This window comes from Numenius arquata, chromosome 11 (genome assembly GCF_964106895.1).
Source record: "Numenius arquata chromosome 11, bNumArq3.hap1.1, whole genome shotgun sequence".
NCBI classification, from domain to species: Eukaryota; Metazoa; Chordata; class Aves; order Charadriiformes; family Scolopacidae; genus Numenius; species Numenius arquata.
In genome coordinates, this window is record NC_133586.1 from 28819360 (window position 1) to 28845935 (window position 26576).

Sequence of the window (26576 nt, forward strand, 5' to 3'; positions counted from 1 at the left end):
GACTCAGTCTTCAACATCTACAAAATATGTATTGAATTAAATTGTTATTAGAACATAGCAGGACATGTTTATGAGTAAAGCTCCCTTTAACAGTTCATCTGAAGTCACTTTCATAATGTCTTGTACCGTTCTAGTCCAATTCATGTTTATATTCCCACTGAAATAATTCCTTCCATGTCTGTTTTCTTAAAGCTGTCCCTACACCTGCATTGTCCTTAACATGTTCTGTGCTAAAAAGAAAAATAGATTGACAAGAAACCTAAACCCGAAAGCTTTACTAAAGCTGATATAGATGACAGTAGTTTCTTTTTAAGTGAGTGGTATCAACTTTGCTGCTGATGCACCAGAAGAGACCTGTATTCTTTAATGGAGCGTTCTCAGATTTTCTTAGATGGTGGGACAATATTATCTGAATGGGAAATGCTGGGCTTGTGTACATGTGGGGTGGGAGAAACGTGTTGAGTAAGCTCTAAGATCCACTTTGGCCTCACACGCTGCAAAATGCAGGAATTCTGCACAATAACAATTTTATGTAGAATAAATGTATCTGCACGTAGGTATCTGTTGAAGTTAAATATAAATTAAATTCACCTTTGCAGTATAATTTTCCCCTTGTCCTTGACCCAGATGACCTCTTTTCAAAGCTCTGTTTGCTTCCACTGGTTCTTATGGAAGCTGATGTGCTTGAAAGCCAACCAAGATTAGATGTTAAGGTTTAGCTTTTTGTAGTTGAAACCCACTAGTGAGCCCATAACCAGCTGCCAAACTTTATAAAGGAAACATAAAATATTATGTTGCCCACAAATACCAGCTGTAAATCACTAATGTCTGCATTAGTTCAGTAACTTCACAGTCACAAAGTTTAATTGACTAATGGGGTAACCTGTGGCAATCTGCTGCTTTGCAGCCATGTTAGACCTACTGTGAACAGGAGGAGGAAGTGTTACATAGGAGTTCATCAAGGTTTTGGTCTGGTTTTCTTCAAATGGCAGATAAGCCTTGAGGGAGAGCATGCTGGAAAACAGGCAAATGCTTAGAAGGTGAATACTGCTTTTTCAAACAGACAGAGGCAGCAGTTATCAATTAAATCCTAAATGGTTTAAAGAAAGTAAACTTCATCAAGAACTGTTCTCTTTAAGTTAGGGTATTGTCTAATTTTACTTACAGAAATGGAAGCGTTCGACTTAGATACTAACGGTCAGAAGGGATTAATAGATTGATATTAGGTATACAGTATAGGCTGTGCCAATCTGCGGGAGTAGAGGAAAAAGCAATCTCAAGATACATATTGATCAAGGCATGTTAAAGTCTCCTTCAGAATAGAGAGCTGAAGATTGCACCAGGGGAAGAATATTGAGTAGCAGGACTGTTCTTGGGGCTGAAAGTAGAGAGGAATAGAGCTGGTATGTGGGATTGGTTTCACAGACTGGGTAGTAGGGATGGGGTGGCGGAGAGATTGCGATGTTTGTGCCAGGAATGCAGTTCTGCATACACTGTTCAAGCAGAGCAAAGCTGTGCTGAGAATTAAGTCTTACCAAAATGGACAAAAAGCGGGGCCAATGACACTGTGTCGCCCTATATTCCTTAGCTGACTCCTATCTGCCTTGGAGAATTCTGACCAGCTTAATGCTGTGCTCTGCTAGACCTTTTCTGAGGTACTCAGAAGGGAAAACTTCTAAAGGAATGACATGAAAAGCAGATGGGAAACAACATGCAAGTAAAATACAAGCTATTTATGCGGTGCTTACTCCAGACTTAATTCTTACCGATGCTGCTTGCAATCAGGTCACGCTGGCGCACCAGTGAGTAGTTAATGATGCACCAGGGTGGAAGAACTGAACTGAGAACAGAAGAGGAAATTAAGCTGGAAAATCTGAAAAATGTAGGCAGTGATTCAACGGTGTTCTTGGAGAAAAGCACGATTCAATCAACAGGATAAAGGCAAATGGAAGAGAATTGCTGGTACATGCAATAGAAGTGCCCTGTAGTTGTTTTGTGTGTTTTTTTCTTTAATGGACCTTTTTTAAATACAGTTGACGAAGGTCAAGCAAAGATACTGTTTGTCGTCTTCATATAACTGAAATGTAGGGATTTTTTTCCCCTCATCTCCTTATCATTATCCTTAGTTCCCATTTGTGCTAAAGAAAATGGTTTTCTGACAGGAGAATGTGCTTATTATTTAAATATGTCCTGTGCTAAGATGCATAAAATAACTCTTAAAAGTTTATTCTATCTGGTTTTAAACCATTTTCTGACTTAAGAATTTTATTAGTGGTATTTTGACATTTGTCAATAACCATCAGAAATAAGTTTCAGTATCATAAAACACTTCTGCACTCTAGTTTATTTCTCATACTGCTTCAGTCCTGTTAAGGTCTTGCTTATACCTCAGAAAGATTCTCTGTCAGATTGATGCAAATGCTTGAAAAAGATATGCAAAAATATTATGTATTCTATGCTTGTACGACTTAATTTTTTTACTAAATTCTGCCATTAAAATATATCATATGGACAATGTATGGAATTATTGGTCTGGATTTTAGGGTTTGGGTTTTTTTTTTTTTTTAAAAGTAGTCCTTTATCTGTTCTTTCTTCCTGTTGTCTGTGGCAAATCAGCTTGCTGTGGAAGAGATGGAGATCTTAAACTGTAGCTGGTTTGTTCCTGGCACAAATCCTGTAGACATGTAGGCTGGGGCTTTTGTGCGTATGAACCGTGAGCTTAATCATCATCATTGCAGACTTCCAAGTACCAGACTGCCCTCAGCTATGGAGTGGCTCAAACCATATTGAGTTCATTTCTTTGTGGTGTTTTGTGTTTTTTGGGGCTTTTTTTTTTTTAGCTTTTCAATTCCAGTAAGTGAATGCACCAGCATGTTAAAATGACATTAAAAGCTTAATTCCCTATCTGTTTGCATCTGAGATTTAGGGAACACATGAGGAAACAATTATGTGTGTTTACGAATATAAAGAGTTATTTCCTCAGATGAATGAATACAATTACCTGTACTCATCTGAATATTTACATTTTTGGTAAGTGGAGGATAGAGTTTATATTGGGGAAAAACCTCTTTATTATCATGGTTAGAAGCATTTGGGGAATTTAGTAGATATACTAAAAAATTAGTGCCGTTTCTTCTCTGAATATTGAAGATGTACCTTTTACCAAGCTTAAACTTCAAAACATGTAACTGCCTTTATCTGACTATGTGGCTCATACTAGAAAAATGAAATTTGTTACTATGACAATTGCTTTTTATTTAATGCCTTAGAAGAATATTACTTCATATCGGCAGAAAAAAATGATCTTGATTCAAAGGAAATAATCATTTATGCTTGAACATTCACATATTTCTTAGTAGTAGTTTTATCCTGCTAATAGGACCTCATGTGAGATGAATAAAGACTGACTTAAGTAGCGGCCGTACTGGAAGGCTTGTATGGAACTGCCACTATTACAGAAAATCACTGGAAATTGTGCCAGCCAGGAGCACTTTTTCCCCTGTAGGGTGGTATATGAATAATTATAAATGATTAAACTCTTCTCAACACTTCATAAGCTTTTGCATTTTGTTTGCAGTATTACTTGCTAGGCACTTAAAAGCCATCCTAGACAGCCATCTAGTCAGCGTTTTTCAGAACACAAAGGTGATAGTCGAGGCATTCCTGGAAGTTCTGACTTCTGCTCCTTCCTGGAATTCCTTTTTTACCTAGAGAAATAATCAACTTGAAACAGCACTTTGGAACACCCATGTGATTTTCAGAAATTATTTCAGGGTCAAGGTTTGTGCAAATGTCAGATGATTGCCAACTGTATTTAAAAATAATACTGTTTTGTCGTTGAGTTTTACTGGAAAGGGGAGAGAAATTGAACCTTCTAAATATGAGAAAGATGTATCCTAGTGCACATTAAAGCAGGAACTATAGCAAAAATTAATTGCATAGGAGAAGCCTCTACTTCCTGCTGTGGATTTTTGATTTCATATTCTCTTTTAAAAAATGAAGGTCTAGCCTCATGGCTAATTTTCGGTATTAGATTGTTTTCATTTGATGGCAATAGAAAACAAAATTTGTCAGAATGTATTGTTTACGGTTTCATGATCTTTAGAAAAATTCTGAATGCTTTTTTGGCATCAAAACTGACCCCAAAAGCTTGTATTTTTGTGTTTAGCAGCTTTTGGTAGACATAAAAAGTGACTTAGAAAAAAGTTTACTCCAATATTAGAGGACTTATTTTTCATAAAAAGGCTTCTTGTATCTAGGAAACTGATACTCAGAGCAAATTTGTGGTGATGTGACGGAGAGTATATCTGTTTATATTAATTGTAAGTTTGCTACATATTGCTTGTTATGCTAAAATAAGTATGGCTGACAACCAGGAAGAAAGCCTAGCTGTTTGTCTTGTCCCGGTTGGTTAGCAGTAGGTCAGGTAGAACAGTCTGGACAGGAAAAAAAAAAACAAACCAACAACAAAAACCAAACCCCAAACAAGGGGATGTGCTCAACCGGGGGAACTTTAGGGGTGCCAATTAAGGGCAAGTCTAGAGAAGAGGAAACAGCAATACGGGGACATGTAGCACCACCGGGTATTTGGTATGCTCTTGTGAAATGAAATGGAAGAAAGACTCTTTGTTAGGAAACAAAAGGAGTTATTCTTGGTTAGTTGTGACTCTAGAGGCTCTAAAACTCTAAAGTTAGTGTACTGAGAGCTATCCTGAAGTATAGGATCAGTCTTGCAAGAAGGATTAGTTTATAATTTCCTTTATTTTTAATTTGACTCAATTTTGAATTAAATAGAAATTGTCTCAAACTAGAGCGCTTTATTTTGATGTCTACTCTATTAAGATAAAAGTTTAGACATGCAATTCTGCTGTATTTTTGGTGTGTTCACTCCAAAGAAAAGCTGCAGAAAAGTAGGCAGCTCAAGATCTGGTTACGGTGGGTTTTTCCTGTTGTGGAAAAGATGCCAGTTACTTATTAATTTTGAATCTAGAGCATAAATTACCACAGACTTAAAGCAAAGTGCAGGAGGTAATACTTGGTATGTGACCACATGAGGAATATGTGTTGGTGCATAACAGAGGTGTTAAGAGATTGGGAGTTTAAAGACAGAAGGTAGGAATTGGCCAAGGGTGAACGCACATGGGAAACGGGTCACTGTGATTAATAGATTCTTCTGAAAACCAGTGTTTCCAAAAAGCTGGGATCAGGAGGCCTCCCGATTAGGATACTTGGGAAAAAAACAACCAACCAACCAAACCATAAGCTGTTCTGGAACTTTGCAAATCTTGCAATCATCTGGGTAGGACCACACTTAGGAGTCACTAAATAAAGTTTTTCTCTTCTCAAGCTCAGCGTAGCTGAAGTTTCTGCAGCAGGCTAGATCGGGGTTTAGAATAACCCAAGAGTTTGATCTTCATTTTGGGGCAGAGTGCACTGTTTTAGCTGTGTTATACCCATTGGGTTTTGAGTATATTTAGCGTCTTACAAGATTGCAGTCTTGAGGGGGAAAGAAGCATACAGTAAACACTAATACTAGAAATAAAAAAGGAAGAAACTTCTTGTATGAGAGCAATGTACTCGGAGGAGGAGGCAAAATTAGGATTGATGACTTGGGTTTTGAGATTTTAATGGAAACATTAGTTTGTATGATTTGAGCAGCTGATAGATGCTTCAGAGATGGAGATACTTTCTGCTAAGGGAATTTTGAAAGTCATTGTCTGAATGCTGGTTTCTTTTTCCTCTGCAGTGATCTAGAAAAAAATAATATCACAAGAATCACGAAGACGGACTTCACAGGACTGAAGAATCTCCGTGTCTTGTGAGTATAACACAAAACTTGTCTTTCTTTGCAATGCTATTTAAGGATGCTAGTACTAAGAATGTCCATAATTCTAGAGATCAAATGCTAGTAATTTCTGCGCATTATCCAGTTATTAGTATTTTTTTAAACCAGGCAACTGGAACAGTTTGTCAGGTGAAACACTAAATTTTATAATCTTGGGTTAAAAGAACAAGTTATAAATTTTGAAGCTGTTTCAGTCCTTTCAGGAAGAATTGGAGGTTCTTTCTATTTGAAGTGAATCTGTTTTTCCCCTTGAAATTTCTCTAACAGTTTTCCTGAAATACCTCAAGTAGTTTAAACACCATTCACATCAACATAGAAGCAGACATAGATATTGGTGCCTCTGCCAGAAATACTGTGGGAATCTAGTATTTGCTTTGTTGAAATTAATTGTTGGGGTTCTTTAAATGTAAAATCAAATAAATTTATGTGCTTTAAATATTTGGGCATGTATGAGAGGGGAAAACAAAGATGACAGATGGGAGAGGCTGAGCTCTTAGGTTGTCAGTGTTTCTGGAGTTCCCATTTAAAGTAACTGTTGGTTTCTGTGTTCACTGAGCTTGTATTTGGGCACTCAGTGAGAAATATTGCTGTGTTATCCGGGAGGTCATATACACATGTGTGGATCTATATGTTCAAAAACAGTGGCTGAGATTTTTCTGTTGAAAACGTTTCTGAAACATGCAAGGTATTTATTGATGTTAACAGAAACCAATGGATAAAGTTCAAATTTCTCATTTTAATTTAAAAAAAAAAATTGTTCTCTAGTTCTGTTTATTAAGTGCTGATCACATACATTCTGTGTGTGTGTGTGCGTGTGCAATCTAGTTCACTAGCAGTATTTTACTGAACTATTGCTCTTAATTCCAAGTTTTAGTAAACAAAACAAAAACCTGATCTTGAGCTGGTCCCAGCACTGACAGAGGCGAGTTGGTTTTACTATTCTGACCCTTCTTCTGAAAGAAAAAGCTATCAGAAGTTAAGAAACACACATGTAATGTTGCCACCAGCCTCTGAAGATTGCTTTCTGTAATTCTTAAGGTTGCCCTCTGCAGTCAATGTTTTGCTTTGACTGTCTTCTGAAATGTCCTTAAAACTGCAACTGTTGAACTGTTAACAGTTGTTTAGTGATAACTCAATCAATGAATTAATTGAATCCTGTCAATGAAAAGACAAGTCTTTTCTCCTACTACCTTAACGCTTTTGAACAAGTTGTCATATACTAAGGAAATGTTTCAAACCTATTGGAAGACTTTTCGTTCCTGTAGTGTTTCTCGCGTCTCTAGCAGTGGAGTCATTTAGATTTCCTTGGCTCCCATCCCAACTGTCCATACTATTTTGGAAGTCTATTAAAATACACGTACTAGATCATCACTAGTGTCAGTAGTTGTTTTGGTTTGGTTGGTGTTTTATGGTGTTAGACATTGCCTGATGCCGCTGCAGTGATTTATTCTGAATATCCTTAACAATAAGCAAAATATGCAACTGCCATCTTTGTATGAGTTCTTTGCTCTGAGTTCGTTACAGGTTTCTGTAACGTGTTTGTTCAGCCTTTGCGTTGTGTGGTGTTTGCCACACAAGTCATTAGCAATAAAACCAGAATATGCCTATTAAAAATGCATATGTCTTTGCATTGGTTTTGTCTTCCAATACATACTGACTATCTGAAACCCAAGACATGCCATTTAGTTGTCTGCGAACATGCCTAGTTTTGTTCACTATTGCGTATTTCCCTATTCTGCATGTTCCTGTTGTATCTGCTGTGTGTTTGTGGGTTTTCTCTTTTTTTGGTGCACTTTTGCTCTCTAAGGTCCTATGGATTTTTGTTATTTTTTTCTTTGCTTTCTCATATATTCTCATAATTCTGGCTATTGTACATTACTGACACCCCTTTTTTTTTTTTTTCCTTCTTTTCCCCCCATGTGTGATGGGGGGTAGAGTGTGAGGTGCAGAAACATGAAACCTGTTCCAGAGTTCCTAGAAAGGTAGTCTAGTCCTGTGTTCAGACATCAGAACGAGGACAACAAACAAATGATCTAGAAATGATCCAGAAATTGGTAGAACAATACAGCAGGAAAAAGCTTCCAGTCTCACACTGACAACATTAATTGCAAAACATTCCTTAGTGCACCTTTTCCTTTTATTCCTTATAACTTCATATGTTTTCCCTTTGCTCCTGCAGTTTTTCCTCTTCTTCCTTTTAGGAACATTCCTGTATGGTCATGTGTTTGGTTTTTTTTAATTTTACATTTTGATCTTTGTATGTGGCCTTAGCTGTGGAACACTCTGGTACTGTCTGTCTTCTCACTGCCATCCATCCGCTTGAACAGCCCAGAGCATCCTCGTGGGGCTGAGCCCTGAGGAGCAGCTGCTGAGAACAGGCGAGAATGGCACTTTTGCACCGTTGGTCTTGGCTGAGCCCACACTTACTGTGTGTTAAGTTCTTCCTTCCTGTGTGTTAGCTAAAGCCACATAAAATGTTCAGAGGGCATACAGGTTTAGTTCGTGCATCTAAGTGTTCTTACAGAAGCAGAAGATGGGTATGTGCTGGAAGGCAGCACTGAGAGAGGAAAAAGGTCAGTTTAAACAGGCATATTGATATCTCTGTTCCTCAGCTTCCACTTACCTATAAAGAGCATTTCTGCTGTGTAAATGAACAGTTGTTTCCTGTACAGTGTAAATCAAAGAGCAGTCAGTCACTGTTACTTAAAATTTCACGGGGTGAAGAAAAGCAGGGTCAGACCCAGTGGAAACCTGGGACCTTCTCCCTTAGGCTCCTGCAGCCTGTTGTACAGTGGGACACTGTACAGTTGTCACAGCTGCCATGGCTCTCTTTCTGGAGGGACTGAACCTCTTCATATTGCTTACAAATGAATGTTGCTTACTCTGGGGCAAGCCTGAAATGCATAAAGGCTGGACAAAAAATATGTTGACATTGAGCGGGTTCTTGCTATGGGCTGTAGGAACCAGTTATCTCAATTGCATTCCATAAAGAGTAATATGCTAAGGATGTAACAATCAGCCTCCAGACCAACACCTTTCTGAGCATAACAGTTATGATTTTAAAAGTTGAGGAACAAAAACTTTTACCAAATCTGGCAGTCAGGAAGCAATTTTTGAATTGTTTTCCTGTTAGTGACCAAGATAAAAACAGTGCTGTTCTGCCCAGTTTTTTAAAATAATCTTTAATTATAACTTGGTACTTCTGTGAAAAGCAATTTTGTAGCATGTGTGAAGAGAAGTGGGGAAGCTCTTTTATTCTGTTGTCTTAAAATTAACTGGTATTTCTGGAATTGCAGACACTTGGAAGAAAATCAGATTAGTGTGATCGAACGTGGAGCGTTTCAGGATCTAAAACAACTTGAACGGCTGTAAGTATCTATATTTATATGCCTATGGAAAATCTGCACGTTTGCTACCTAACTGTTAATGGTCTTCCATAGTATTCCATTATTAGAAAATTAATGTCCTTGAAGAAAAAGAGAGAAATGTAATTAAAGTATGCTCTTAAACACGGTTGAATTCATATTGTGTGATAGCTAATACTTGAGATAATATGTACAATTGCTTGCCAAGAAAATAGAACTGCCAGTGACAGCAGAATCTTTATCTGCTGTCATTTTATCTTAACATTATCAAAACGGCATTATTTGGACAACTCTTAAAATTGATATGTAGGTGAAGAAAGATTTGTTTATAATAATTTCATTATATTATATATATTTATTTATATATATATAAAAATCTATGCTAATGGAAGTTGCAATTGTCTCCTTGAGAACCACAGTATTTCTAAAACTGCCTTTAAACTTAATTTTCTGATTAGCTTCGTTTCCTTTAAAGTTGTATAATGCCACCAGTATCAGTGGATTCCAGGATATCATGCTGGACTTAATCGAGAAAAGAGTGTAGATTTTCTCTGCTTTGGATAGCAATTAATTTTTTTAAAAAGTTGAATGTAAGAGGTCTCCTAATCCAGAATCTGATTTATAGAGAACTGTTAGCCCTGCAAGAGCACAAACGTAAATATAAAAATTAACAAAAGTAGTGCTATATCCAGTTGCTGCTCTTGGCTGGGTGCACTGATTAGCGTTATCATGAAGCTGCTTGTAATTTTGCTTATGATGGGAGCAGAAAAAATTCTCTCTAATACTGAAATAATTCTGGGAATTACTATTTGTTAGAGGCAGGTGACTAGAACAAAATCGCATGCTGGTTTGGAATGCCTGTTTGGTAAATGGAGAAGGAGGGGTTTTTATGCTTGATTGTGAACTCAGTTATCTGCAAGGCATTTGTTATAGGATTTGGTATTTTCTAATTGATATTTTCTAATTGATATTTTCTAAAGCAGCTTTCCAGTTCCCCCTAGCAATTGTTCAAGTCTGGATTATTGACCATATGCTGTACTAAAACTGTTTCAGATGATTTCAGGATTAGATTTGCATTTATGTTGTTTAACTAGTGCCTTGAACTTTTTAAATGAATTTAGTCAGGATTTTTGTCTTGAATTACAAAGCTCCACTTATGGCTATAAGGGAGATGAGTTTTAAATTCTGTTTATAACCCATTTTTTCAGTTCCTAGTACATATATTCAATTAGAAAGCACTTTCAGGACCAAAGTTTTGCTGTGGCTGATTTATTTCATGTTTCTTGGGGAGTAAAAAATAACCAGCTTTATTTTCCCAAATTAAGCACAGTCTGACACTGTAGAAAAGTTTGTTCACTTTATAGCTCACCTTTGAGAGTCAGTATCCTAACTTATAAGTCCTGGTTTTAAGCTCATTTTCTATATATATTTATATATATATATCTGTGTGTACATACATATATGTATCTTTCTCATATCTCTATCTAAATAAAGATAGATTGAGTTGAACTACGAAATGGGCTTTGAAAAAAATATGGGAGAAGGGCTGGCTATTAGTAACCAGAAATGATACTCAAGTGTTGTCTTAATGTGTTGGTTTTCTGTAAAGCCTCCTCTGTTAGCAAATGAAAAAAATATATTTTGTGAAACCAGAAGTTAGGAAATATGATACCTTTAATAGTGTCTGTTGAAGTATTGTGTTGTTTGAAAGTATTACTCTTTTTTTCCTGTGTGAACTGTTTACTTGGCCTGTTAAACATACTGCACCTCTGCTTCTCTTTTAGGATTGCCTGTCATTAAAGTATTTCCTAAATGAATGTAGTATGAAAGGGAGGCCTGGAAACTTGCAACGCTTTGGTATTTTAGCTTAAATCATTTTTAGGACAAAACTATAAATCTGATTTTTTTGCTATGAGTCAGTGGGCTTTGGAGAATGAACTGTGGAAAGTTTGGCATAACTTACAAAGGCTAAATTGCAACATTTTAGGTAATATTAAAGCTATTTTATTAAGAATTGTCAAACATTGCAAAATGTTAATGAAGAAAGTATGATGGTTGAATTTAAAAAAACCTGGCTCCCTTCCATTTAATTTCTTTCAAATAACAAATAAAAATTGCTTATATTGCTTCGATTTTGGAATAACTTTCTTTTTTGATCTATTGAAGTGGATGCAAAAGTAATCATTAACTTCTTTTTCAACAAAGTAGCTGCATTGGGTCAGACTCTAAAAAACAGGAGTAATTTCTGTTCCTGGCAAAATATCATATAGAAAGGTCTTTCATTCAAAGTAACTGTGGAAGTGTATTGTTCCACTCCCCGCCCCATGGTAATCATTCACAGGGCATAACCTTAGGTGAATATTATTTTAGCTCAATATATTTTCACTTGTCTGGCTTTTGAATCAAATCCATCATTATTAACTGAGTAAATTACCAGAATTTTCTTTGAGATGTCCTGCATAAGTCTAAGTAAATTATAAATAAAATGTCTGTAGAGCCGTTAGTTACTGCTGCCAAAAACACCATAATGATGGCTCTCCAGTTATTTGGATTTTACTCTGTTGTAATTTTTAATTATACTATTTTTTTGGTGGGAGATTAATGTTCACAATACCAGTGGAGCATCTAAGGGTATTATATGGGTATAGGGCAGGATATTGTCAAAATTTTATATTTGCTTAATAAAATCTGGCAACATCAGTTGAAGGAAGCCTATAATGCAAGGTATTTCAAAATGACAGACAGTACAAAGTTGAGAAATGAAGTGATGTGGAAGGTAGAAGCCACTTACTATTTGCCATATTTTTACTCAGCTTTCCAAATACGCAGGAATTCTTACCAATGCCTCTTAGCAAAATTCAGTGGTTTTAGTGTAAGCTGTTCTGCTGAGTCCTAAGATTCGGAGTTCTTAGAACGTCCAGTGGTACTCACCATAGTGGAAAATGAGAAATGTTTCTAGTGGTTGTTTTTTTTCCGATGAATTTCTATAGTTTTAATCCAAAACATAAAGATTAGTGGTGAGGTAGCTGACCATAAAAAGTCAACATTAAAATAAACATAAAATCATGCATACAGCTTACTACCTTCTGCTTGTTGCGGTGTTGTTGAGCCTCAAGCAGAGCAGGAGCACTGCTCTGTTTGAGGTGAAGAAACTATGGAGCTCATAGAGCCCATGTGTCCATGGGACTTGTGTGTCTGAGGTGCCAGAACGACTTCTCTACAGCTCCTCCCAGGCTTCTCTAGCTGTCACCTTGCCTTTGGCTCCCAAGTGCTGCTTTCTAAAAAAATGCTACTAACTGATGTTGAAGGATAGACTTTGCAGGGCAGATACACACGTATGTCTAAGAAGCTATGGAGATGTTCTGCTGAAACGTGAAAATGCCAGCTGTAAATTTTGATAGTCTGCTCTCCTTGCCAGCAGCATGGTAACAATTTCAAACACCTCCCGTGCTGGTTGGTGTATGGCAGGTTTCAGAATCTGTAATTCTTTTTTTCCTAGTTCCTTTCTGCAGTTTTTTTCCTAATAGTTAACTGTAAAAGGTCTAACTTTGATCCTCTCTCCTGGTTTTGTTTTCTGTGGTTTGAAGTAGCGTGCATATGCCCATACGAACACAGAGGTATACTGGCACAATGTTATAGCAAATTTATTTTGGATTTTTATTTTTTGGGTACAGCATTTCAGCTGTGTGCTTTGCTATTAACACAGTGTATGATTTTAAGGTAGAATGACTGAAATTTCATATGTGAAGAGAATCAAGAAGAAAGAGGCGCACTGGTAGTCCTGAAAGATGAAGTGAAATTTCTTCCAGAGCCAGATGTATGTCACACATTTCTCTGAAAAATGAGGCAGGATATAAGACACCAACTGATCCTGACTTTTCCACAGCCAACTGCCAGAAATTGTCACGTAGCTGTATTATCTTCAAAAGACTGGACTTTGGCTGATGGCTGGTTCTTTCTCTTCAAATTAGTGTCTTTAGCTAGCATAAAAGATCTAAACATATGAAAACACTAAAAATGTGTTTTTGTTGTTTAGAGAAGGGGGGAAAAAAAGTATAAGCATGGCCAAATGAAATCTTTTCAAAGTTGGGAAAAATAATTAGCTTAAAAAAAAAAAAAGCTAAACCCCAGATTTTAACCCTAGCGTATAAGGGTACAGTGTTTGTTTTGCATGTGCTAAGAGAGGTCAAGATGGAAATTGTATTTGACCTTTATCTGCAGAGATGCTACTGTGCATTGAGTCTTTGTAAGCAGCTTCCTAAATGCTTGATTAAGGTATTAAAGGATATTCATTTGGCATAGGGTACTGTAAAATCGCTAATAGTGACCAAAGATGCTAAGGAGAAGAATCAATTGCTATGTGATGCTTCGCAATCTGGATTTCATAAATTGTGATTGAACAGGCTTTAAATAAATCATGTAATACAAAAAGCATCTTCCATAATTAACATACTGAGTGGAAAGATTGCTAAGTGCTTCAGAGTAGCGGGCAAAATAATAAAAGCATTGGACAGCTCTTTGCTGTTGTAAACAAAAGCTTATTGCAAATCTTTGGCAGCACGGACAAATCTATAGTGTTTATACAAGGTTTGCAGCATGTGCAGTTTAGATGGTTTTCTGGAACTGCCTACACTACACTTACTTATGAAGCCATATGGATTTGTAAATATGTAAGACAGTTTGAATGTAACCTTTCAGAAAAGAGCTTTATTGTTTTGTGTCTCCATTTCCCTCTGGCATATCTAATTGGAAATCGGTGATCTTTAAATGCTTATCTGGAAATGCTGGAGAACAAAGGCACACTAAAATGGATTTAGGGCTGTAGTCTGATACTTAATCAATTTTATGACTTGCCTACTTCCCTCTTCCTTCTCAAACTACCATGCGTGAGCTGGTGTTGTACCAGGTTTGCTACCGAACTCCCCAGGAGCCAGGTGGTGCTTTAGGAGTGAGGAACCATAACCTTTGGCAGTATGCTGCTCCCAGGACAGGGCTCTAAGCTTGGCATTTCCCTTCTAAGGGGGGTGCGAATGGCAAATTGGGGCCACTAGAGCCGTCTTGAAGCTGTGGTGTCATTGCATTTGGGAGGGATGGCTTTCTTTGTATTTTTACTGAAGATGGTAAGTAGCATCCCCCATAGATTTCCAAGGAACTGGGTGTAGCACATGTCAACACTTGAGTTCATCTTTAATTCTGGGCAGAATTGCTGCTGTAACCATCAATAGGGTAAAATGAACCTGTGCTGTCTAATCCCAGTTCATACTCTGTGTGTCAGTGATGTAATCTCTTGTAAATGGGGGAAGCCTGTTTCTAACAGAGACCAGTTGTAAACTTAACCACTCTTTGCAGGAGCTGGCAAAGAATATAAAAATCTGAAATTCAGTTTGTGACCCTTTCAGGTGTGTTCTTCTCCTGATTGGAAGGATAGACTAGTACTTAGTTCTTATGCTGCCTGTGTCTGGGAGCTAGAAATAGGAAGTTCTTGGTTGCATTGGCTGATGACTGCAGGTTCAAGCAGTATTTAATGATGTTGGTTAATATTTAATTGATATTGGTAATAATGTTTGACCCGTATCTTCTGAGAGAGAATTCTAGTTTAAAAAAAAAACAACCACAAGTCAACTTCTGAAAAAGCAGTCTGTTACCTTGAGTTTTCTAGAAAAGTTTAACATTGCCTTTCAAAGGAGTGTCCATGTGACACTGAGAAGTCCAACATGATGAGCTACAATGTTTTGGATGTGAGTATCTAAGGATTGCTATTGGGTTTATTCCTAGATGCCAGTGGGACAATCGTAGAGAAGGAGCATGCTGTACTGCAGAATCTTCCTACTGTGGTTTGAGTCCATTCCTATTTACTCTTCAGTTTGGGGTTGGCCCAAGGCTTCCCTTTCAGACAACTTCTCTGGAAAATACACGGGAAAAATTATGAATTTATTTGGAGTGACTGTTTGGCTTAATTTGTATGGGTGCAGCCTTACTACTTTAAGAACTGTGTTGTTTTGGAGTGCGAGTCTTCTCTTTCAAGTGGCCATAATGTAGTTTTTACTGCTTTAGTGAGGACCACATTATAAAGTACTTCATCTGCATAATTTTCTGATCCTGATAGCAATAGAGTAGCAGCAACACCCTCATATATCAACTTTCTAAGTTCCTTCATCAGCTTATTGCACAAACGAAGTTCCACAGTTTGATCCTGCTTCTGACTCAACCAGAATTCTAGAGGAAGACTAAATCTTCTCTACACCGTTTGTACTCTGGAGGAGTGTGCACTTACTCTTTTAACAGAGTACAGCAAATCGTACTCCCCATCTCCACCTTTTGTCTTATCTCAGAGAACAGCTGTCCCAAAGAGACATCACAAGAATTGTATTTGAGTTTTAGTTTGTCCTGTGTGACAGAAGCCAAGCAAAAGCTCTTGGTTTCTGCTGTCCACATGAAGGAAAAAAAGTTGAGTCCCAAGGTGTTGGTGTGTTGAGGCTGGGGATATATTGCATCTTCCTGTGGCATCATGCAGCTCTTTGACCATCTGCACAAGAGGTGCTTCTTGGGTTTCTTTTCTGGGCTTGGATTACTACAGGCTTTACTGGTCTCTATCATTACTTCTGCTTTCCCATTATTCCACCCTGCTTGCTGCACCATGCAGTGCTAGGCTGAGTGCTGTTGGCTCCTACCCTTGTGCCATCTTTTTATGTAGTGTAAAAACAGAGTGATTTGCTGTTCCCCTCACAGCCAATGTCTTACCACAGAGCTCAGCTGTCTTGTGTGTATAGCTAAATCAGGGCTAGTCTTCACCAATCTTTTTCCTTTCTTCCAAGGGAAAAGAGTTGTCTCTGTATGCTCACGGGCTGGGTAACACCTTTGCTTTAAACATGGATGTTTATGACTCATTCTCGGAGCTGACGGTCTCCTCTTTGAATCTAGTTTTGGAGCTCTCCATTAAATCTTTCTAATTACTGGTGGGTAAGTTAAACATAGGTGTCATTGCCAGCCAGATCAAACATTTTGGAACTGGCTTAACTCATTTGACTGGCTAAGCTATGAGTGAAGACCTCAAGCCTTGACCTTTAGTTCTTGAAGAGCAACTTGTATGAATTAGTCTCTTGTGCTGTTGGAGTTAACTGTAAAATAACCTGCATGATAAAGGTGAACGCTGTTAGCAGAGTGGCTGAGACCCAGTCCACTGCATCTCTCATCACCCTTTTAATAGCCTTCCAGAAAACTGCTTCATGGGCAGTTTTAATCCAAATGTCCTTTTCATGGAGAGGGTTGAGACACTTCAGAAAGTTCCTTCTTTTTCCATCTAGAGCAGAGGCATTTAATGGATTTCCAGTTCCCCTTCACCCAACTAAGAAGCTTATACCGGGCATCTAACTTGAAAAGAGTGCTGTCGAGTCACCCATAGGGAATCCCTGTTTCTTTAAGAATTGCTTAAAAAAAAAAAGGGCAAAATTAGTAGCTTCCCTAAAATAATAGGTACGGATTTTATTCATGAGATATATTTTATTCATGAGTTATTCATGGAAATTGCTATACCAGCTGCAAATGGTGGATCACTTAGCTGTGTGGTTGATACCTCGGTTGACATTTAGAATCACACAGGAAAAAAACAGTAGCGAGAACATGGTAGTTCTTGGTATATATATGAGGTGTGTTTGTCTACAAATAAAAAAATAGAATAGTAAAATAGATATTGACAGCTTGAGTGTGAATAGTAGACTCCAGTAAATCATTGGGGAGGAATGCAAGTGCTGCATCTTATTGAGTGTTCACATCTTGGCTCAAGCTGACAGCTCACCTTTATTAATTCTTGGAAAGAAAGGAGGAAGCTCATTAATTTTGTATTGCTTTTGATTCTGCTTTATGTGCTGCTCTTGGCTCAAACAACCAAAATAAATGTTCCCAAGATATGGCTCACATACTTCACTTATCTGTCAATACTGTACACTGGCTACTCTGGAAGATTTCGCTGAAATATATTTTTCTTACACTACTTAACTGCCAGTAATTTAGAGAAACAGTCATTTGTGTAAATGACATGCTAGATATGGTTAAGAAATATTTTAATTTTTTTTTTTAAAAAAAGGACTCTTCTCTGCTGTTCCCACAATTCAAGTATACAGTCAATATAAAATTGTTGTGGGGGAAGGGGAATTTGCAGCTATTGGTCCAAAAAGTTGTTCTTGTTGGAAAGGAATGTTATAAGATCTCCAGGACATACATTTCCATATAGAGTCAGGCTTCTCACAACAGTTAAGGGCCGAAGAAAATACTCAAGTATGTGCTATTTCGTGCATATATCCAGTGCATATAGGGAATAATGTACTCTCTCATTTATATATAAATTTATATATAAATCTCTCATTTATATATTAATGTACTCTGTCATTTATACTAAATTTTCAAGAAAATGTTACTTTGGCGATAGTAGAATGATACTGTCCAGTAATGATAAATCATCTTTCATATTCAGTGAGTAGTAAATGCACATCCCAAAATGAAGTGTACTTAAAGCTTTAAGATCATCCTAACACTTTTGAAATCCAAAATATGTTAATTTCCTTTTGATTTTTGTTGACGTCATATCTAGTGCAACTTTCAATTTTAGCATTTCCTTGAGAATCTTTTGCTGTGAATTGTTAGAGAGTAGTCCAGCTGTGTGTGTGCTGCGATGGCTCTGGTCTTGCCGCATTAAAGCTTCCTAACAGTGAGCAGTTTGGCCACTTGAGGTGCCAGGGCAACTTCTCGCAACTCTGAAAAGCTGTATGGTCTCTAGCGCAAGGCGGGACAATGCAAGTTCAAAAAATGTATTTCTGTAACAAAAGGTATAGCTACACAGGTTTGCTCAGTAGTTATTCATGAGAACTCACTGAATTTTCTTGAAAAGATGTACCACAAGGCTGAGATATCACTATAACTTTGAAACAAAAGAACACACTATTTTTCAGAAAGGCAAAATAGAAAGTGGTTTTGGGGCAAACTACTAAAATCCAAAGAATATATATTTGATCCAAGGCTAGAACTTGATATTATATAATACAATTGTACAACATAGTGAGCATGCAATATATATATACACGTCTGTAATGTCAATGTCTTAGTATCTCGCGATTAATTAGTGTTTACCTTTTCATGTCAATAGGGACCTACAGGTTCTTCCGGAGACATAGTGGTTCAAGTGTTAGTATAGATCACTAGTGTAATAAGACTGGTGGAAAAAACAATAAACATGAAACAACTTGTAAAAGCCAAACCTGCTAATTCTGAGAGGTACCCAGTCTGCATTTTGCCTATGCATAAAGTCAGGCTCTGGTTTAGTGTCTTAATAAAGCTGGCTGCATTTCTATTTCACAGTATTTAGGTAGCTTAAGCCACATTGTGTAAAGGTGAGAGAATTTTTAGAAGCATAACTGGAAACGTGACTCTCAGACTAAGAAAAGCTTTAACATGAAAAAGTGTATTTGGGGCTTTTTGGAGGCTTATTTATCTTTCTGTGGGCATTGCGTACTTGAAAAACGGTAGTGTTTAGCCATGTCATGTACCATGATCATGGTATTACCTCAAATGAGAGGCATCAGCAATTTTGATCTTGATGTTGGGTTTTTTCCTTATTTTAAAGCAATTAACTTTGGCTTGTATTCAAATCTGTCAACCTTGTCCTTTTCTATTACTCTGTTAAAAATATGGGAAACTGTCAGTTTGCCACAAAATTCTGTGATTGCCGTGCTTGAAGTTTCAGGATTGAAAAAGTAGTTGCAGATTAATTGAGGAAAGAAATCAATGATCAACTTGGTAAAACTTGTTCCATATCTATCAACAGTAGGTTTGATAATGTCTGTGTCCTTGCACATCAGACGCTTTTTTCAGAACTGTGGCTGATGTGAGTGGCACAAACATACTTAAACAGTAGAAATTTCATTCTTGGTCTTCTGCTATTGATAAATACCTTGCATGAGCTAGATCTTGTGCACACGAGAACAGGTGGAAAGGGTCAAGTGTATGCCTTGATGATGGTTTGTGAGTCCTCTGCTCTACCTGCTGCTTAACACAGGTCTATGCCTTTCCTGAAAAATTTGTATTTATACAGGACTATTTTTATTTAGCAAAATATTTCTTAAGCCCATAATAGTGATAAACCAGTTCCAAGATAAATCCCTCCTTCTCTCTCTTGTCTGCAAGTCAAGTGATGAACAAGAACTATATTTCTTTGTGTTTATTTTTTTGGGACTGCTGTTGGAATAAATTTTTAAGTGATAAAGTAGCTGTCACTTTCTTATCCTTTGGGGACTATTCAGTGAATAAAGAGGTTACGAGAAACCACTTATAATGATTATTTTTTTTTTTTTTTGTAGATGTGTAGATTTGTAGATGTTTAGTGGCTGTATCTTCTCATTGGGTATATGCATTTGGGAAAATGGTAGTTCCCAGTAACCGTGTTTACATACTGTGGACTCTTAGAGTGCACCAATATCCTCAGATTTCATAGTTTACTACATCTGTAGTGTGTAATTATATAGTTATATATTACTCAGCCATTGCTGGACAGCCAAACTCTTTTTGTCGTTGCTGATGCAAGAGTGAACCTTTTATTTCTTTTGTAAACATTTAAAAAATAAAAAAAAATTGGCACCTCTTTTGTGAAGGAAGCCATTAGCAGCTCTGTCAATAGGTCTGCACAGGAGGAATCCAAACACAGGAAAAGTGCAAGAGAGGCAAAGGGCAGTGAGCAAGAAAGCAGGATGCATGCTCCAGTGACTGGGGTTTGGTTTGCATTAGTACATCTGACCAGGGCTACTAAACAAAGAGGTTTGTTTTAACAATACAATAATAAACGAGCCTGGTTTCATCAAAAACATTTTCATAGTAGGTCACTGACCCATAAGAACTCATGGAAAAACAAATTTGGGTCTCATTTATGTAGACAAGAGGTTCTGTAACCACAGGGTTCTTAAGCTTCTGAAAGCGATGGTTACAAAGCAAATGGAATAACCACACTTCCACTACAATGTAACCATAATTCAGTTGGAATAGCTGATCAGCATTGAACGTTACATCAGGAGCTTTAAACATTATTCTTTTCTGTGGCTTGTTTGTTTGATTTTAGCAGTTTTATATACTTGATGAAGATTTATGGGAGTATTTGCTTTAAGCAAAACACTTGAGGATTTAGCAGTCGTTTTTCCAGGATCTGTAAGAAATGCTTAAAGTTCTCTGTTACTGTTGGGTAAGAACTGCTGCATCACTGGTCTGGAATAATTTGGATGAACTTTGTTTAGTTTAAATAAAATTGTCAAAAGGGGTTTGCTTCTTTGAGCTTCCTCGTATCAGAAGGATTACACTGTTTGCTGTCTTAGAAACACCAGAAGTGTTATTGGCTGAAATTCATGCTGTCAAGCACAGAAGTCTTTATAAATAATCCTGTTCCGGAGTGAAACATGGATGATGAATTCGAAGTACTTAACATCTTTTAGTTCTTTCTTGGAGGGTATATCACCATGTAGGGCTTGAAGCGTTTCTGTCATTGGTCAGACCCGTGCAGTCTTGATCTTGCTTTTTGTCTGGCACAACTCCGTTTTAACTGTGTCCACTGAACTGGAGCTCACCTGAAGCTGCAGCCTTCCAGATAGAACAGAGCAAAGTAATCCATGATGGCTTATACTTAACTTTGTTAGTATTATCTTCTCAGTTGCTTGGAGATGATCTCCAGATCTTTCTGTCTTGAGGTGTTACAGTATGAGGATCACAGGAAGAAGAGAGAGTTCTAGGATTCATGCAGGTGTTATGGATATTACGTATACATTTTAATTTTTGTCTGTGATAGTTCTGAATGGGATAGGTGTGATGCAGTATATTAGGAATACAAGAGAAATATGGGAACTGCCAGCTACTGAAGCACTTGGGAAAAACTGACACACACACCCCCCACACCGCCCCCCCCCATTTGATAACTTGCTGGAAAGTGGAAGTCGATCGGAGGTAAATATCACAGAAATTGGGTGTGCTTAATTTTTAGATCAGAGCTTCTTTAATGACAACAAATTGTTGTGACTGGTTACGCCTTGTGGCTTCCCAGGGAGAAGATGTCCTTTGAATGAGTTGTGATAGGTAATTCCCACAGGATTGTAGTAAAGCAGTTAACAAGAGCTGCTTTTTCATTCTTAAACTTAAGTCAAGTGTACAGTGTGGTCTTTGTTCTGCTTAATTATTTCCTTATATTCATTCCGATGGCTTTGGAGGATGCATCCTTTGTTATGCATCCAGTTTGATTTCGGGCAGGAGATGATTCTGCTCATCTTCCTTTTTTAATAGTTCTGCTTGGCATATCGCCCCAGGGAGGAGGGAGTAACACGTTGCCACAGAAGCATTCTTTACTATATATGGAGGGGTGCGGTGAGCTGGGCTGGTATCAACTTATTAACACAGATCAAATAGGAACAGTGTTTTGTTTCTTCTGCTAAAAAATGCAATAATAGTTATGCTTGCAGGTTTTGCTAAATACTCACAGCTATTTCTGACTTCTGGAAAGAGTGTAACATCAGGAAGAGTGTGACCAGCAGGTCGAGGGAGGTCATCCTGCTCCTCTACTCTGCCCTGGTGAGACCCCATCTGGAGTCCTGCGTCCAGTTCTGGGCTCCCCAGTTCAAGAAGGACAGGGAACTGCTGGAGAGGGTACAGCAGAGGACCACAAAGATGATGAGGGGCCTGGACCATCTCTCTGATGAGGAAAGGCTGAGGGACTTGGGTCTTTTCAGTCTGGAGAAGAGAAGGCTGAGGGGGGATCTGATCAACGCCTATAAATACTTAAAGGGTGGGTGTCAGGAGGATGGGGCCAGTCTTTTTTCAGTGGTGCCCAGTGACAGGACAAGAGGTAATGGGCGCAAACTTGAACATAAAGTTCCATCTAAACCTGAGGAGGAACTTCTTTCCTGTGAGGGTGGCAGAGCCCTGGAAGAGGCTGCCCAGAGAAGTGGTGGAGTCTCTGTCTCTGGACACATTCAAAACCCTCCTGGACACGTTCCTGTGCAACCTGCTCTGGGTGGACCTGCTTTGGCACGGGGTTGGACTGGGTGGTCTCCAGAGGTCCCTTCCAACCCCATATCATTCTGTGAAATAGTTAGTTTTATTAATATAAACTTTTAAGACTTGTCAGCAGGGTCAGCATGGCTTGGAGATGTGCACACTAAAATTTTAATTTTTGCTTTCTTCGTAGGCCTTCGGCCCTGAGCTGGAGAGGTTACTCTCTGGTTTAAGAAAATCGTTAAACCACCTGTGTTTTACTGCTTTTACAAAAATTGATGATGTATCGAAAGTGGTGGAAATCTAGGGATACTGCAATACATTCTTTATATTCCTTGGATGAAGTCCTATTGTTTTCATGTAGTCTGGAGGAATAATGAGAAAGTAACTTTGTGTTTTCTCATTCTGTATTAGGGCTTTGATTTACAAAAATTGGAAGATTCTGTGTGAATTCCGAATTTTTGTTTTAGATTTGCAATAAGAGAACTTACAGAAGGCATTGCAGAAACTGAGAAACAGCTTCTGCAGGGAGTGTTTCTATGTTTGAGGATTTATTGATCGAGCTTTTTTGGACTTACTGAATGATAGTTAATAGAAAATGTAAACTCTTATATGCTAAAGGCTGAGGTGCAGCTATAAACTACTATGCTGCATGGATATAAATGGTTTTATAAATATGCTACTGAGTTAAGAGATTGTCCATGTACTTTTGCTTGTGACTTCTGGATTTACAGGGTTTTCTTGCTGTTGACATTGTCATTAATAAGCGCTGTCTGATACTTAAGATTCTCTATTCTGTTCTTCAATTGAGTTGGTATTAACACTTCTGTCCATTTCCCTATGATACACAGTGTTCATCTCAGTTTTTAATGCATACATGAATGTTATTAGACCTTTTTTGTTTCTTCACATTGGCTTTGGGAAAACGCTGAAATTTAAGTCTGTTCTTCACGCTCTTTTTGCCTATGTTACTAGTTCATAGGCAGAGGAAATCTGTGTATAATGCTTACATATTGGCTTTGTCCTCCTGTCTTATCGTCAGATTTTTTCATGTAAGAGATCCTAAAAAAAGAAAAGGGCTTCTTATACCGAAAACTAAAGTGTTATAGAGCTACCAGTTCATATGCTGCTGCTGTTCTGTACAAAGAAATGTAGTCTGCTTCTGAGAGAGGGTAGATAGTCTTTTTCAGTGTAATGAAAAGTTACTAATAAAGGTTATTACTTCTGACAGCTTTGAAAATGTGAACCAGGACCACCCAGTCTGCTGTGTTTGTAATAAGGGATCTCAAAGTGGTAACTCTTGTAAACTGTTTTCCTTCAGAAATCAGTCCCTTAGCAACATGCAGTGGTATCTCTCTCAGTTTTTGGAAAAGCTTCTGTACTAACATGTCATGTAAATAAAGAAGATTGTTTATTCGGCACTGTAATGCGGCAATATGGTTGCACTGTGTTTTCTTGTAGCAACCGTATTGAAATCCCGTTATATATTATCTGGCTTTATTTCCTAGTGTAATAATACAGAGGTGCTGATGGAAGGTAATGGGCAAGGTTGACTTTTTCTAATGGGTGCTGTATTGTGACTGTTTTCCTTACAAAGGAAAGGAAGAAGTTACATTAATGACCACGACATCTTTCTTGATGCTAATAGGATTTTTCGTTGAAACCATTGAATGAAACTGACTCTGCTTCTGCTTTACTGTTTCCCAAGTCAGCGCAGTTTAAAAGAGAAAATCTAGTAACTCCTTAGAGTTCAATAACTCCTGTCTTTCTGTCTGAGTCTTGTTATGCATTAATTCATTTTTATTGCTTCTTGGTTACGCCCAAGCTTGTGATGTAACCGCTTCTCCCTTAAAGTAACTCTTAGAAAATACATCATGTTCCCTGAGGCTGTTCTCCGAGGACAATGCCACAGAGCTCTTAATAACAAAGAAGAAAAAAAGCGAGCTTGTTTATTGCCAAAAATGAGACCCAGATGTTCTGAGTGTGAAATAAAATAAATGACCAAATTGGGGAGTGAACCCAAAGTTACTTGAATAATTTCCGGATATTAAACGCTAAAGTACTAGGGCTGCTCCCTTAAAACTACCCTTTTTAAAAAATTAAAACCACTGTAATTTTGATTTTCTGTTGGAAAATGAGTTGCATAATAGGTAGCAGTGTGAATATAGATGTTAAATCAAATTTGAAAGTTGTTGAAGTTGTGTGGAAAGGAAAGGAGTGCTACTTACTTCGTGACAAATCTGCAGTACTTTGATTTGGTAGTAAAGCTGTCGATGCTCAGTTGAAAAGCAGACACAGAATTTGGAGGCTGATGGGTATCACACATTCGTGGGGTTAAAGCTAGATTATTGCTATATTCAGAGACAACTGAGAGTTAATACCTTGGGCTGTGTATCAACTTAAATTTCTGAGTGGAATGCGTTTGGTAATATGCAAGAATAGTACTAGTAAATATAATACTGCAAGATGTTTTAAATAGAAAGCGAGGATATGCGTAAGAACTTTTTGTTGTGAGATCTTCTAGTAGAAGCCAAGCCTTTTCCTTTTTCTTCTGTAGCTGTGTAACTTTGATTTCTGCTCACACCTTGAATATTTGCCATTTGCATGAAGCATGTTTTACTAATGTTATGGCGTTCAAAATTTTCAAACCAAGTCTGTAGCGTAATGAGAAGTGAAATTGCCTTGGAAAATTGCACATTTTCCCAAGTTTGAATAAATAACGTTTGCCTCACTTTTACATTGGGCTTTATATTGATCACATACTCCGTGGGAAGAAGGTGAGTGCCTCTCGGGGACTTTGAAGAGAGCATGGAGGAAATTTCTCGTGTAGTTAGTGGGCATCCCCTCACTGTAACTTTACAGAGAAGAGGTTTTGGGGTTTTCCTTAGTTTGCTTCTTAGAGTAAAACTGTTCTGCACCTGCAAGAACAAAGGATGAAGCTGAAAATGTCCCTTTTCAAAATATTGGTTATAATTGTATTTGATATGATCTGTTAAGATTTCTCTTCCATCAGATGCATACTAAGCATGTATTTGTACACCTTGTGTGTAATTAAATGAGGGCAATCACTATAAAAATAATACCTTAAACCAACCTGTGCTATATTGCAGATTTTAAAAAAATTACCTTCACTCACAGAGAAATAGTGATGCATGAGCTGAAAAATATCAAGAGGGAATGTGATTGCATTAAACAGTTTCCAAGTTTCAAAATTAATTGTATAAGGAATGCATAGGTCTCTGAGACTTAAAAATGCTTTTACCTGTTTATTTGACTTCTGAACCCTGAAATTCTTCTGAACTTTCTTAAATCTTCCAATGGTAATGCAGGCCTTGAAGGAAGTGATGTTCTGCATGGAAGGAGCAATTATGCTGCATGATTGTTGAAATTGCTTTCTTCATAGTTTTCAGTAGTAGCAAAGAATCTGGTTAAATTCTTCGTGAAAAAAGATTAGAATGATTGTAAGTTGAGCAAGTTAAAGGCTTTAATACATGTGGCTCAAGTGGCAGATAACAAAATAGTCTTTTTACCATAAAACCAACTGTTACCCACAGTGGAAAGGGTAAAGACCTGGGAAATTGCTGGCTGACTTTTTGCTATGTTATAGTTGTGCTTCCATGTGTGTCTTGTTCTTTTCAATCTATGCTGATCATGCCTCTGATACAGGTTAGGTTTAGCTCCTGTTTGATTTTCTTGTTGAGTGGGACTCCATGAGACAACAGTACCCAGACTGGATGTGACCCTTCCAATGTGTAAACATGAGGGATGCAGCTGAAGTCAGTACCCCAAAGAAAGTTTCCCCTCCAGGAAAATGGGACCTGTCAAAATTTTCCTGTCAAAATTGAGATTCTTTCCTCATCTGGAAGTTATCCAGAAAAGGAATAAACCAAAAATATAATAGAGGTAAAAATAACCCTTGTAAACTGTAGGTCTTACCTCCATTTATTTCATAGAATGGCCCTGATAGTAAACGTCTTCTCTCTACCTCCAGGCGGGTAGCATTGTCTCTTTCCAAGGTTGTTTCTTACGGTTCTTTTTAATAGTCAGGGGAATCTTAATAGTTAAGTTTCTCTCCTATCCCAGCTTCAGACAGAGGAAGAAATACTGTTAGCCTGGTTGGAGCCAGGAAAGTAGGAATTTCACAGTTAATAACTTCTCCATTGTTTTTTTAAGGGCCCTTGATAGTCCATGATTGACATTGAAGTTGTTTCCCCCTGTCCCTTTGCCTTCAGGACATAAGAACCCCCACATGGGCAGGAGGAAGGGGAGAAACGGGCACTTGTTATGTATACGAGCAAAATGTTTTTAGGGGGTGAGAAGGGTGTGTTTGTCCTTTGCTGAAACAGTGTGTT

At 37.7% G+C, this 26576-nt stretch overlaps 1 protein-coding gene across 1 annotated transcript in view; it reads left to right on the forward strand.

The window, feature by feature from the left end:
• SLIT3 (slit guidance ligand 3) overlaps positions 1-26576 on the forward strand; it is a 519985-nt gene that overhangs the window by 19393 nt on the left and 474016 nt on the right. The window contains exons 2-3 of the mRNA XM_074156582.1: positions 5747-5818; positions 9142-9213. Of these exons, the coding sequence (XP_074012683.1) occupies positions 5747-5818; positions 9142-9213 (144 nt within the window). The remainder of the gene's footprint in view (positions 1-5746; positions 5819-9141; positions 9214-26576) is intronic.